Here is a 14,773-nt window from a genome sequence, read left to right on the forward strand (position 1 = left end):
CTCTAGAAACATGCCCGGGATGCTGGGGGGAGGGCTAAAGAGCAGGTCTCAACTCCCCTGAGCCCAGGCAGGCTATCACCAGGGGGCGGCAGCCCAGGCCACCCTTCACCCTTGCCTGATCCCTAGCTGGCCTAGGAGAACACATGAATGAAAGGAAGGGCAGGAGCGTGGGAGGGTGTCCTGGTGGACTCCCACAATGCAGCTCCTGCTTTGGAGTCAGCCAAGCCTCCCACCCCATCTGCCCGGGCTGAGATTAGTGCTTCCAATTAGCACCTCAGGGCTTGTGACCCAACCTGGAAGAACAGGAACCCCGAGTGCTTGGGAGGCCCCAAACCCCTGCAAGCAGCTCTCTGGCGGCAGGGGACCCCACCTCAGGCCTGAGAGCTCTGAGTGCACCCTCTAGCTCTGCTGGTCCTTAGCGGTGTGACCTTGGGTGAGCATGTCACCTCCCTGAGCTTGAACAGGTCACAGGTTCCATTTACTATGGAAGTGCTACTTGCCAGGCCCTTACTGGGCAAGGCTCCTCTCTCGATAGGCATTATCTCAGGGAAGCCTACGACGGTCCTGAGGGTGGGTGACAGCGCCTTCCTTAACAGAAGCGGCCAGCTGGTGAAGTGGATAAGTTGTGAAGCTGGCCTTCCCCGGGCAAATCCGATGCCTCCTGTCGCAAAGGGTCCTGTAGTGTAGGTCCCCACCAGGACCGGACCTCCTGCACAAACTGTTGCTTGCACTAGTGGCAGGTCACCTCATCCTCTTGTCTCTTGCAGTAGCACCAGCAAGTGCACCAGCCCCCAGCACCACCAATGCTAACCATGACCTCAGGGGACTCCTGGGCAATCAGGGAGCAGGGGAGGCAGCTCCCCAAAAGTCTCAGGAAACCAGGCCTGGCAGGCTTACGTGCCTGATGTCCCCAGCTATGTCCCCCGGTCGAGCAGTCTTGGGAGCCCCGAGGGCCACCACCTGTCCCATCCTGCCTCCCCAGCACCGGGGCCCCAGGATCTGAGTGTTCTGGGGCTTCCCCATCCTGGAGCCTGTCACCTCCACATTCCAGGCCGTGAGGGTTGGCCAAGGGTCCCATCTCCGGTCCTGCTGGGAAGCCCTTCTTCCAGATCTCCATGCTGATTCCCGAGTGGAGTATGTGCCCGGCACCAGAAGTAGTGGTTCTCCTCTGACCTCCCCACAACATTCTGGTTGGGGTTTGGCCCTTCCGGCCTGGCACCAAGGGAACAGCCAGGCTTCCTCATGACTCATGACTTGCTGACTTCTCCATCTCCTGAAGGCTGGAGATACCCCCTGGGCAGGGAACAGGCCTTATCTCTTGGCCTCCTCCAGTACCACCCCAGTAGGTACAGGGCAGGCCTGGGGCAGTGTTTACTGACTGCCTCTGTGAGGACCCAGCTCTACAGGGCCTGTCTGCTGGAAAGTCTGCTGGAAAGGACAGGGCGGCAACTGGGGAGGCAGGAGGGCTGGGAGCTTCCCACCCCACCCTGGGTGAATGCAGCCTGGCATCCTCATCCCCAGGGCTCCACATGGACGACAGGGCTGGGAGGGATCCCCTGGCCCCATCTCCACGGACTGCAGAAGCCTGGGCCGGCCACACACAGAGGTCAGGTGGTAGCAGACACCGCCAAGGACCAGCCCAAAGCCCACGTACGTAATCTGTCGAGCCCAGTGCAAAATGAAAATGCAGGGCCTCTTCCTTAAAAACGATTTAGAATTCCGGGGTGGCGACAGTGGCACACAAAGCAAGGTGCAGGGGCCCTTCAGTACTGCATGACTCAGGCACCGGCCTGCACGCCTCTGCCTTGGGGTTCAGCCTATCCCGGGGGAGCCTTATGGAGACACGGTGCTCAGAAGGACGCTTGCACAACCCTGACAGCTGCCCAGGGGAGGGCCAGAGGTCAGGATGCACTCCGGGAGAGCACTCAGTTCAAAAACACACATGGCACAAAAGAATGGCAGTGACGTTTAAAAAAAATTAAGTTTATAAATATTTTCTCCACTGTACAAAGTTTTCCCAGCCCTGCCCACCCCATCACGGTTCACATTTCTCATGTTTTTAAAATCCCAACTCTATTTATTTTTTTTAAATCATAAAATATATTTTTTTCTTTGTTCATATTTAAAACTATTTACAAGGGTGGCCCGGCAGGGGTCAGGATGAGTCCGTGCAGGGGGACGGAGGGGGAGGGAAGAGATGGAAGTAGCTCCTCTCGGTGGCCGGCGAAGGGGGGCAGCTGTCCTCTGCAGACAGGTACTGGCTGTGGGGCGTGGGCGGTGGTGGGTAGGGGTCTGAGTCTGAGTTCAAATCCAGGTAGTACTTGCTGGCCTTCCAGCGGGTGGCGCTGTAGTCACTGTCGCACACATCCGTGCTGCAGGGTGTCGTTGGGGGTGCCACGCCTCGGATGATGTAGGGCCTGAAGGAAACAGAGGCACCCAGTGGGGTCTGGGCTCAGAGAACAGCCCCGGGGGCCCCTCGATCATGTGGCCTCCCTGAGCCACACGCCCCCCCCCCCCCTCTAATGCAGGCAGGCCTGTACCCGCGCTCCAGGGCTGCAAGCCCCGGCCTTGGCAGGGACCTCAACCCTGGGTCAAGGGTGCCTTCGGGCCAACACAGCCTCCAGAGCCTACCTGGTTGGCCTTGGGCAACAAACTTAACTCCTCTGGGTTTCAGTCTCTCCGTGGTCAAATGAGGAGGAGAAAAAGAGCACCCCATTCAGTAGGGGGCTGTGGGGGCACCAAAGTACTCAGCGGTTGAGCATCTGCCTTTGGCTCAGGTCATGATCCCAGGGTCCTGGGATCCAGTCCCGCATCGGGCTCCCCATGGGGAGCCTGCTTCTCCCTCTGCCGAGGTCTCTGCCTCTCTCTCTGCCTCTCGTGAATAAATAAACAAAATCTTAAAAAAAAAAAAAAAAGTAGGGGGAGCTTGTGAAGGTTGGATGAGATTCTGCACAGAAAGTGGAAGACACAGTGTAGGACACCAGAAAGCGCTGGACACCTGCTCCCCATGCTATCATCACTATAAATATCAGAGACCGATGGGCCTGAAGAGTCCCCTACCAAATTAAGACAATCCAACCCAGGAGATGCCTCCCAGATGCCCCCTGCGCCCTAAGGTTCTATGTGGGGCAGCCGCTTGGCCTGAGCTGGGGGGGCAGGGTGTGTTCAAGAGCCCCAGTGGGCTCACAGAGGGTCAGGAGGTGTAGCCAGCACCTCGGAGACAGCCAGGGGCACCTGGTGCTGAGAAAGAGCAGCAGGAGGATGTGCCTCACAGGACCCTGGGGAGGGGGGCAGGAAGGGGCCCTGACACACAGAGGGAGGGAAGAGTTGGCCCCCAAATTGGACATAATGAGTAGAGTAGGGGGTGGACCAGTAACTGAGGAGATTTGGAGACGCACTGGGACGCTGACACACTGGGAGGACCAGTTCAAGTCCTTGACTAGGGCAGCACCAGTAACACTGGGTGCCTCTCCTCTTCAGGCCCCAGAGTTCCTGAGATGGCCACCAGATGGCGGGAGGCACCATGCTCTAAGGCTCCTCTGCGGGACACCTGGTGGCTCAGCGGTTGAGCATTGCTTTGCTCAGGGCCTGATCCTGGAGTTCAGGAATCAAGTCCCACGTCGGGCTCCCTGCATGGAGCCTGCTTCTCCCTCTGCCTGTGTCTGTGCCTTCTCTCTCTCTCTCTCTCATATGAATAAATAAATACATAAAACCTTAAAAAAAAAAAAAAGGCTCCTCTGCACCAGGCAACTCTAGGGAGGAAGAAGAGGAGGAGGAGGAGAAGAGGAGGGGGAGAAGGGGAAGGAGGAGGGGAGGGGAGGAGAAGAAGGGGGAGGAGGAGGAAGAGGAAGGGCCTCCACTCCCAAGATCCGCCTCCAATGGCCCCTTCAGTAGCTCCCTTGGGGTGAGGGGTCCTGTGCACCTCTGCAGTAGGCCCTGTAGGCTGAAACCACTGGGTTGAAGGTCATCTCAGGCCCTGACCTGGCTTCTGGACACAAGCCAGGACACCCAGATCCCTCTTCTCAACATTCTCAAGTGCCCCCTCCTGACCCAGGGAGGTGGGGAATGTGACCCCAACACAGACAACCTGGGGCCCTGAGCAGACCTGTGGGTTTCCCTGTAGTGGGTGGAAGAGGGGATCATACATTCAAGGGCTCGCCGTGGCAGGTGCCACAACTGCACTCAGGTGATTTGGATTTGATCGTCATGGGATGGAGGCAGCGGCGGCATCACTACTGGGGTCCTGCGGCTAGATTCTGACACAAACCTTCGCCCCTGTGCATTAGCCTGGGCAGTGGGGCCAGCCGTGCCACAGTGGGAATCCCTTGGTGGCACCATTCCAGCCACGCCTGCCTGGATGTGTCCCGACTCACAAAACACCCCCAGAGATACTTCTAGATTCTAGAGCCTGCTCAGAAAATGTGATTTGATCGGTTTCTGTACTTAACAGGCAGGCCAGGTAGGGTCTGAGGGGCCAGGAGAGCCTTCCAGAACCCTGGACCTCTCTGCCAGGGGTCTCTCACCCAGGATATGGGGACAGGGCCCCCCCTCTACCATAGGCTTGTGTGGAGGCCCAGATGGCCACGGGTGGGGAGGGCCAGAGCAGGGACTTCGTACCTGTAGGGTCTCGCAGTGGTGGGAATGTTTGAAGAGTAGAACACATCCACGTTGTACAAGGAGGGGTCTGTGGCGGGGGACGGCGGCGGGTTCAGGATCTGAGGAGAGCCAAGCAAGGGTGATGTGACCTGATGGAGCAGCGCGCTCCTCGCGGCCCCCTGAGCAGGCGGGTAGATGGGCACAGGCCTACTGGGCTAGGCGGGCTCCACATTGTGGGTACAGCTCTGGGTCAGGGGTGGTGACACTTGGAAAGTGGACTGGAATCCACAGCTGTCACGTCACCCCTGGAGGTCATCACAGTGAGAGGCAGGGTGCCTGTGGCCCAAGTACCCGCCCTGCAGACTGGTGGGGACCCCCAGGCCCAAACCCAGATGCTCAACCCGACTCGGAGGGGTCCCCAGGTGCCTGCACCAGCCCCTTGCACTGGCCCCCACACTGGGCAGCGGGAAATGTCTCCCCAGCCCTGGGGTGTCCCGCGGTGCCAGGGGGCACCTCGCAAGGGTCCTCTGGGACATCTCCAACTCCCCTCTTAGACCACTACACCCCCCTCTCTCCCCACAAGGTGCGAAGACCAATTCCTACAAGACATTCCTTATTCCCAACGCCAAGGGGGCTCCACATTCCGGCTGGAATCCTGACCACGTACAAGGGTCGCCAAGCTGAGAGAGGGACCCCAGCCATGCTGCTGGCCCCCACGGCACCTTTCTCAGGGGAGGTACTGCCCCAAACTGTGCTAATGAATACACAAGCTCACCAGGTAAATGCATCCTCCAGAGCTGGGCGGCCCACAAGTGGCCCCACAGAGGGATAGAGGCCTAGGCCCCAGTGACCCGCCCAGGTCTGCATCTCCGCCCGCAGCCACCACTCACGACACTAACAGGCAGCTGTGTATGAGTCCCGATCCATCACTTCCCACTGTACCATGCCCCCTGGTGACACGCAGATAGTAACCCATAAGAAGTGCCCTCTGGGAACTGTCAAGGGTCCCCATTGCTTATTCTGGGGAGGGTCCTCTTCAGCCCAAATAGCCAGCCAGAGGATTCCTCAGGACTTGACCCCAAAGTCGGGAGGGCACGATACAGAGAGGGTGTCATTCAGAAGGGGAGCAGAAACCAGGCAGGGAAGCCCAGCAGGAAGGGCCTCCTATACTGCCCCCACACCCTTGGGGTCCTGTTTCCTCTTCTGCCCAAGAATCTATCTGGATCTGCTTTCCCTTGACCTCTACCCCCAGGGGAGCTTTGAGATCCTGAATCCCTTCCTCTGCTGCCAGTCAGGGCCATGGCCCCCAGTGCACTGTTGTCTGGCAGCATTTCCCAAATTCCATGGGGTGGAAGTTCATCACAGCGCCTCCTTCTGGTTGGGTTACTGTCACATGTGGCGAATGCATTCGCCAGCTGGGAGCCTCACAGGTGCTCAGAAAAACCAGCTTTTGGGACACTTGGGTGGCTCAGTGGTTGAGCATTTGCCTTTGGCTTGGGACATGATCATAGGGTTCTGGGATCGAGTTCCGCATCAGGCTCCCAGCATGGAGCCTGCTTCTCCCTCTGCCTGTGTCTCTGCCTCTCCCTCTCTTTCTCTGTGTCTCTCATGAATAAATAAATAAAATCTTTAAAAAAAAAGAAGAAGAAAAAAAGAGGGCAGCCTCTGTGGGTCAGCGGTTTAGCGCCGCCTTCAGCCCGGGGCGTGATCCTGGAGACCCGGGAGTCCCACGTCATTCCACGTCAGGCTCCCTGCATGGAGCCTGCTTTTCCCTCTGCCTGTGTCTCTGCCTCTCTCTCCTCTGTGTCTCTCATGAATAAATAAATAAATAAATAATCTAAGAAGGAAGGAAGGAAGGAAGGAAGGAAGGAAGGAAGGAAGGAAGGAAGGAAGGAAGGAAGGAAGGAAGGAGAGAAAGAAGAAAAAGAAAGAAAGAAAGAAAGAGAGAAAGAAAAGAAAGAAAGAAAGAAAGAAAGAAAGAAAGAAAGAAAGAAAGAAAGAAAGAAAGAGAAAGAAGGAGAGAGAGAAAGAGAGAGAGAGAGAGAGAGAAAGAGAGAAGAAAGAAAGAAAGAAAGAAAGAAAGAAAGAAAGAAAGAAAGAAAGAAAGAAAGAAAGAAAGAAAGAAAGAAAGAAACTTGCCACAGGATGTGCCTCTGGTGGGGGGGGTTCTTGCTCAGGATGAGGAGGTGACCGTCTTTTTGCTGTATATTCTATTGTACCTTTTGAATTTTGTACCATGAGCATATATTACTGATGTGAAATAATGCAGTTAATTTGAAAACAGCTAGCTTCACGCAGGGTTTTTTATTTTTTTTTGGGGGGGGGGGAGACGAAAATGTTCTAAAACGGTGGTGAAGGTTGCACAAATCCATGAATATACTAACCACCGCCAATTTCTCCCCTTTACGCGGGTGAATTGTATGGTATGTAAGTTTATCTCAACAAAGCTTTTTTTTAAAAAAATAGCTGTCTGGTAACAGAGTTATCCTCTGGCTGCTAAGAAGACCCCCCCCAGCTCCCAGCAGAGCCAGGGGACAGAGAAGCCAGGGGACCGAGCCTCCTGGTGTCTGCATGGGGGGGTCCCAGGGGCTGTCCTGGAGTGGGCTCGGCCTTTCATGATTGCTGGTATTTCTAGCTGGTCATACAGCACATGTGAGAGTCAGGGGATGACAGCAGCAGAGAGGACCAGAGGGATGGTGGGGAGGAGTGTAAACTCTAGGCTTGCGGCTCCTCACTTTGGCTGCCCCTAGACACAGCCCAGACGTATAGCCTCTAGGAGACGCGGTTCTCAGCAGCCAGAGCCGAGACAGAGATCCTTGCTGCTCCCTTCCTCCGGGGGCTGCCAGTGTCAGATGTGGTAAGGAGGGGAGACCGGATAAAATTTTTTAAAAAGGGGGGGGGCGCCTGGGTGACTCAGTGGTTTGGTGCCTGCCTTTGGCCCGGGATGTGATCCTGGAGTCCCGGGATTGGGTCCCACGTCGGGCTCCCTGCATGGAGCCTGCTTCTGTCTCTGCCTCTCTCTGTCTCTCATGAATAAATAAATAAAATTAAATTTTAAAAAAAGGTGGGGAGAGCGGGACATGGAAGACACCAGGAAGGCAGAAACACCAGTTCTGGCAGGGGCAGCTTCCTGGAGACCCCAGAGAAAGCACAGGAGGCCACATTCACCTTAGAAGGGCAAATGTGGCAGGAAGTCAGGTCTTTAAGGATTAAAAAGTATAGAACTACATAAAGTCAGACCCTGATGTTTGTCTACATAGATTGACTCTCGTGAATCAAGTTCCCTGGGGCTGTACTCTTGCAAATGTCCCTCCTAGCCAGCCTCAGGAGAGGTCCCCTGGCAGGATCCTGGGGATGGGGGCGGGGACACTGGGGGATTTAGTGTTTCACCCTCTGTATGGTCATTTCTCTATAGCATGGGGCCAGGCCAGGTCCTCACCCTACGTGGGCTCCTTGGAGTATTTCAGCCACAAAAGTCACCTGTGAGTGCCAGTCCTTTGGAAAACAATCCAGGTACTTCCTGGGACCCAGCAGTGGGGAGGGAAAATAGGATGCTTGTAGCAGAGACCCTAAGGAGAGGTCACATAAGCAGACTTGGAGCACTTGGTCCAGACTGGCCCTACAAGAAGTAGTCACAGGGGCGGCCCTGTGAGGAACACAGGTGCTCACCGGGACACTGACATGCCAACAGCAACCCCAGGAGGTGGGACTGTGGGGGAGACTCCATCCGTGATATTTTTATGAGGTTTCCAGATTAGCTACAATGAATAAGGGGTATACACCCCTTCTTTTTTTTTTCACCCCTTCTAAACAGAAAAAAAAAATGCCATAGGAGAAAGATGACAAGACACACACAAGGAAGAAAGTGAACACTCGCACCATTCTCTGTGCTGGTAGGACAGCTAATAATTCTAGGCACCCTGAGGTCATCGGAAGTGGCCCCTGGCCAGCCACTGATGGTGGAGGAACCCCAGATGGCCAAGCCTGCTCCCGCCCCCACTTACCGGTGGGTACAGTGTAGCCTTGGTGCTAGACGAGCTGCTGGACGAGGCCCCAGTGACATGGTTCCGGTCATAGAGGGGCACTCCGCTCCGGCCCCCCATCAGGCTCACAGAGCTCATCATGGACTTGCCACATGAGATGCCTGCCCGGGGGAGAGGGACAAGGCAGGTCAGGGGCCAGGGCGCTCACAGACAGACACAGCACACGCTGTGGCTCCTGCTGCCCGTAGGACCCAGGCTCAGGGGCACGAGTCCTGTCCTGTCCTTGCCCCCATAGGCCCCTCTGCCCCCTCGCCCCACACCGTGCCCACCTCTGCCCAGGATCCCCGCACACATCAATCAGCTCCTCACCTGGGAAGGGACCATGCTGGGAGCTGCCAGGGGCTATGAAATTGAGGGGAACATGGGGGGTCCCGCTGACATACTCATGCGGGAAGGGCCCATTGGCCCCCGTGTAGCGCTGACACACCACACGCTGGCAAACAAAGTAGACCCCGCCCATGACGAAGAGGGAGAGGATGATGCCGATGACCGGCCCGATGGCACTGCTGTGGGCCGGGGTGTCATCGGAGGGTGGCTTGGTGATCTCTGCCAGAGAACAGATGAGACAAGGGACATTAGGCGCCAAGGAATAGGCTCACCCCTGGGGGTGGATACTGTGTGCCCTGAAGGGGCTGGTGCAGGCACAGCACCCATTGGGAAGAGGGAGATGCTGGGGTGCTGGGGTACCACATGACCTCAGTACCACTGACACCTGCCTACCTGGCCTGCCTGGAGCACCTCTTCCCTCCTCCTCTCCAACCACCCTCCCTTACCCCCTCCCGGCTGGCTAAGCTTTACATACTTTCCAACAACCCATCAACAGCAACTCCTCTACAGTAGCCTCAGATTCACCCCTGTGTCTGGGGGCTCTCTGGGTGGCTGAGAGTGTGCGCCCTGGAAGCTCTGTGAGTCACGCCCCTAAGACAGCAGGGCCAGGAGGCCCCTGGAGCCGGTTACCTGGAGCTGACCATGGGGCCACAGGTGTGGGGCAGGTAGGCAAGGCCTAGGGTCCATGAGCCTGTCTAGCTGGGGACTACCCACGTGTAGGGACTGCGCTGGGCTGACGGAGGCACCCACGGGTGGAGGGCTTCACCACAACAGGGCTCACGGTGCCCCCCATGCCTGCCTGAGACAGCGGCCCACCATGAGAGTAGCGTGAGGGGCAGAGTGTGATAGGGCCTGGGCTTGGGGCTCTGTCAACCTGCGAAGCCAGAGCCCGCTCAGGACTACAAGGTACCTGGAGGTTTTTCTGGGTGCCCTGACAGTGTGCCGGCCAGGAGGGGACAGTCCTCAACTGGCTCCACTGTCAAAGCCTGGGGCATAGGGCAGGAGCATGGAGGCTCTCAAGTCAACTTTGACAAAAGGACATTCACTTTCCCATTAGGCTGGCCCAATGGTTCCAAGGGTAAGCCACTGTGACCCTCCTGCCAGCCTAAACCCAAAGGGAAGGAGGAAAAGTGTTGGCTCGGGTGACAGGACCAGACTGTGGATAAATGTCACCCCCGACACTGGAGCCACCACCATGCCAGAGGCTGAAGAGAGACACTGTCAGAATGACACATGCCCAGCAACGGGGTGGGGCTTCAGACCCCTGGTGGCACCCATCTCTGCCCGCTGACCCCAGGGACCCAATTTCTTGAGATAGTAACTGAGGTGCCTCACTTGGCTTCACTTGAAGGTACAAAAGTGTTCGGGGACCCCTCCTCCTTCCCTGCCCATAAGACCTCTCTCCTGTAGTCAGCTCTCAGCCTAGGTACCTCTACGGTAAATAGAGAGCCCATGTCGCCAAACATGTGTACACATTCCCACTTCCTGTCTGGGACTCCAGCTCTCTTCCTGTCAGAATCAAAGACAGGCTTTCAAGAGCCACCACCGCCAGGAAGCTTTCCCTGACTGCCCTGGCCTCACATCCTGTGGCTCCTGTATCCCTGACTGTATAGGCTGCATCACTCAAGAGGTATGGAGCATATGTGTGCATTTGCATACTGCAATTCCTCTGCCAGAGAACAGTCTGCCAGGGAAGGGGCCACCCTAAGTCCCATCAGTAACCTTGCTGCCTGACAGATGCTGCTGAGTGAGGTCCTAGTGGGCACAAGCATTCCTTCTCAGGCAGTCAGCCTCTTCCACAGGGGGCCTGTCTCTCCATGGCTCACAATCCTCTTTCTCCATCCTAGTTCAGCCTCACAACTGCCTCCACTTCCTCCTTCCTCCCTTGCCCACCTCCTCCACAGGCTGAGTACTCCCAACCTTCTAGCCTCTTCGTTTGGCCCCCAGCATACCTCCTCCCTCGAGACCCCACCCTTGTGGGGAGGAACCCAGCCCAGGGTGAACCCTCTACAGGAAGCTGGCTCACCACACATGAGCTCATCTGAGCCGTCGATGCAGTCGGGAAAGGAGTCGCACTGCTGCTTGATGAGGACACACTGGCCACTGGCACATCGGAATTGGTTGGGCAGGCAGACGGCTGCAAGGAGGAGTCTTGCATTCAGAGAGGCTACAGGGTATGATGCAGCCAGGTGTGCTAAGTGCATAGCCACCAACCATTGCTCCCTGCCCCGCCACTGAGACCCAACTGAAAGGTCTGGGTTCCAAAGCAGAATGGACAAATGGGACCCTTTCTAGGATGGGGTCAGGGAGTGGTCACAGCAAATCCAGTCTCCACCCTCCCCTCAATGACCCCTGTTCCAATGTCTATGTATAGCTGGGGTAGGACTGGCAGGAAAGAGACCTCAATGACTCCCAGGAAGTATTTATCAGCTCTTACCATGACGGGTCAGCCCATGCAGAGCCAGGACTAACACAGCCCCTGCCCCAAGGCTCTCCTGAGTTATGGGGAGGTAAGAGCCAATTGTAGGAATGATCCAGAATGGGTGAGGCAGGAGACAGGTGATACATCTCAGCACAGCTCCGTGGGTGGAGAATCAGGAAGGCGGAGCAGAGCTCAACCAGGAAGGCAAAGGCAGTTCACAGCCTTTTGGACTAGGAGGAAGAAGGCTGGGTATGGCTTGCTGTCCCTGTCTCACTCCATGTTCCAGAAGGCTGACCTGGAAGGAGCTACAGCTCTAGGCACTGAAAGGCACTGCCTGGGGAGGCTCAGCCATCACCCACCCCCAGGGCTTGCTACTTCAGCTCCCCACCTGCCCTGGCCTGTCCCGAGTGCCCCTTCCTGGGAACTAGAGATGAGGGAAACCTGTCCTTTCAGTGGGTGGGACAATTTGTTGGTAACAGAACAGGGGAGGAAGCTTCTAAAAGACGGTAAAGCCCAGAGCCTGAAACAGTGCCTGCGGTCAGCACTGCACTTTGCACCGGGATAAACATTTACAGGGGAAGAGGCAGGGAAATGGTGCCTCATCAGGGCTCCTGTCCTGCTCTGAGATTGTCACCAAAACACTTGCGCTAGGGCAAGAGTGGGTGGCAAGGCTCAGCAAACTCTTGTAAAGGGCCAGGTAATAGGTATTTAGGCTTCAAGGGCCACAGGTCTCTATTGTAATGACTTAATTCCACTGTTTTAATGCAAAACCAGCCACAGACAATACGTAAACAAATGAGCCTGGATATGTTCCAATAAAACTTGAGGAAAACTGGTGGAGGTCTGGATCTGGCACTCAGGCTGTAAGCAGTCTGCCAATCTCTGGTCTCCCACCTCCATCAAATCCTCAAAGGGTCCATAGGCAGGAAAGACTTCACAACTGCAGCTTTATAGAAACAGCTGAAGAAGTCACTCCCCCCACCCCCAGGCCCTCATCCTCCACAAAATGGATACATATCATGAATGGGGACAGGGGACGGTGACCAATGAGTTAGATAGTTAGTTAGATAACGTGAGTTATCTAAGAACAGCATCTGGCAGCTGTTGGGGGCAGTTAGAGCAACCCACTAATAGCTCAGTCATCGGGCCATGGCCCTGACGATAGATACGTGGCAGGAAACAACTGAGCAAGTCATTTATAAAAAGAAAATTCAGAGGATGCACACAGATGAGGTTTCACTGTTAAGGTCTAAAGGAAGATCCTGCTGGTCAGAGTGGACTGGGGATGACCAAGCAAATCTTTTTGTCACTTTCGGCTCAGTGGGATGCTAGAAACCACCCAGGAGTAAGCATTATCCTACAGACTGCTCTGTGGAGGACAGCACTACCTTTTGGGATGGAGATTAATAGAGTGTGCACCATGGAAATCCTGCTGACTACTGGATTTGCCTTGGGTTTTTGTGAAACTCTAGCTCCAATGAGGGAAGGCAAGATAGACTCTTAACAGTCTGCCTTCAAGTCAAATTGCCCTGCAGGACAGGACAGAGTGGATGGCAAGGTTTTCCTCAGTGGACCTAAAAGGATCCTTGAGGATCTGACAATTTTGCTCCTGGCAAAGGTTCTACACCAAACCTACTCTTGTGTGGCTGGACTGAGCCCAAGCTCCAGGAGGGCAGGGCCAGTGGCTTGCTGGGGCCGTTATCTCAGGGAGGGCGGCAACCAGGAAGGGGCCGGTCCAAGGTCAGGTAGAAGTGGGGGCGGGGCCAGGGCAGGCAGGGGTGGGACCAGGCAGAGGTAAGAGAAGGGTCGGGAGCGGGCTGGGGTAGGGGTAGGGTCAGGGTGGGGGCGGGTGGGGGCAGGAGGGGCAAAGAGCGGAGGTAGGGCCAGAGAAGGGCGGGGCTGGAGCAGGGTCTGATGGAGTGGAGGCGGCTCAGGGAGTGGGGGCGGGACCAGGGAGGGGCCAGGGGTAGGTCATGCAGAGCTGGGGGCGGGGCCACGGAAGGGCGGGGCTGGAGCAGGCTCTGGTGCAGCAGAGGCGGCTCAGGGAGTGGGGGCGGGGCCGGAGCGGGGTGCGGGGGAGAGGAGGTGGGGCCAGGGTGGAGGCGGGGTGGAGGCGGGGCCGGCCTCACCGTCGCAGTCGACCTCGTCCGAGCGGTCCTGGCAATCCGCTTCTCCGTCGCAGCGCAGACGCAAGTCCACGCACTGGCCCCGCGCGCAGGGGAACTGGGCGGCCGAGCACACGGGGCAGCCCTCCTCGTCGCTCTGGTCGTCACACTCGGGGAAGCCGTCGCAGCGCCAGGCCCCGGGGATGCAGTCGATCTCCCCGGTAGCACACGCAAACTGGTCCGGGGAGCAGGTGGGAGGCTCTGCGGAGAACACAAACACCATCACGCACCACCCTGCTGGGCTTCCAAGCAGGAGACGCTCGGCTCGATCACGGTGCTATATCCACGCGGTCTCCACTGCAGCGTGACCTGCCGCTGTCCCGCCTCCAGCCCCAGAGTAAGATGAAGGCGGGGATCCTAAATGTTTGCTGAAAGGAGACGTGAATCTTTGTTGCTTTTTTACTGTGGAGGAGAAAGGATGCTGATTTGAACGTGAGCTTTAAGCTGCAAACACTACACCAAGTTGAGCAGGAAATGCTCTGGGCTGGAAACTCGACCCTGACCGTTGAGAAGCCAAGGCAGACTCCTGTAGGTCTCCAGTCTCCTCACATGCACCTGGAGGCACTGGACCAGGTTTCTGGGGATGCCCACTGGAGCCTCACCTTTGCCTCCCTGGGGTCCCAGGTCTGTGTGCATACCTGGCTGGCCACACCTGAGCATCCACTGCATGCACACGCACATACACCCCCCCACACACACACACCCCTTAGGAGATGGAGGGTCAGAAAGCAGGTGCTTAGGACCTGCACCCATTAAAGGTTTCAGGCAGCTGGAGCAGTGGGGCTGGGACTCTGTGAGTGGCCAGCATGCCCACAGATACAGCAGGGGGGCTAGTGGAGGACCTACCAGGCATCTTGTTGAGAGGAAGGCTAAGGAGAGGCGGGAAAGCGAGGATACCATGGTGGGAGAGTGCAAGAGGGAGTAGGAAGGCTCCTGGTGGAAGACGTCACCTGAAGGTGGGGAACTGGGTGAACAGGAGACAGGGGACCAGGGGCCAACTCCTTCCTGGTGACCATGGCAAGTCGCTCTACTCCTCATGTCTGACTACCTCAGTGCAGGCCAAGTGCAGGCCAGGACACAGCTGGAGAGCAGGGTAGAACCATGTGGGAGCTAGACAGCTCTGGGGTTGAACGTAGGCTCCCCCTGGCAACTTTGCTCAACCAAACGTCCCAACCTCTCAGGGCCTCTGTTCCCTCATTCCTAAAACAGAAGTTTAGGAA

General features: G+C 56.7%; 1 protein-coding gene across 2 annotated transcripts in view; it reads right to left on the reverse strand.

Moving 5' to 3' along the window:
- Window positions 1-1,962: 1,962 nt before the first annotated feature.
- Window positions 1,963-14,773, reverse strand: part of LRP5 (LDL receptor related protein 5) — a 107,399-nt gene continuing 94,588 nt past the window's right edge. Inside the window, exons 18-23 of one of the 2 annotated variants that reach the window (XM_038563697.1) lie at window positions 13,518-13,754; window positions 10,993-11,133; window positions 8,949-9,185; window positions 8,601-8,740; window positions 4,618-4,715; window positions 1,963-2,417 (exon numbers count right to left, since the gene is read on the reverse strand). In XM_038563697.1, coding sequence (XP_038419625.1) covers window positions 2,156-2,417; window positions 4,618-4,715; window positions 8,601-8,740; window positions 8,949-9,185; window positions 10,993-11,133; window positions 13,518-13,754 — 1,115 coding nt within the window. In that variant the 3' untranslated portion in view covers window positions 1,963-2,155. The remainder of the gene's footprint in view (window positions 2,418-4,617; window positions 4,716-8,600; window positions 8,741-8,948; window positions 9,186-10,992; window positions 11,134-13,517; window positions 13,755-14,773) is intronic. The other variant, XM_038563698.1, reaches the window with a different exon arrangement.

This window comes from Canis lupus, chromosome 18, assembly GCF_011100685.1.
Source record: "Canis lupus familiaris isolate Mischka breed German Shepherd chromosome 18, alternate assembly UU_Cfam_GSD_1.0, whole genome shotgun sequence".
In the NCBI taxonomy this organism is placed as follows: domain Eukaryota; kingdom Metazoa; phylum Chordata; class Mammalia; order Carnivora; family Canidae; genus Canis; species Canis lupus.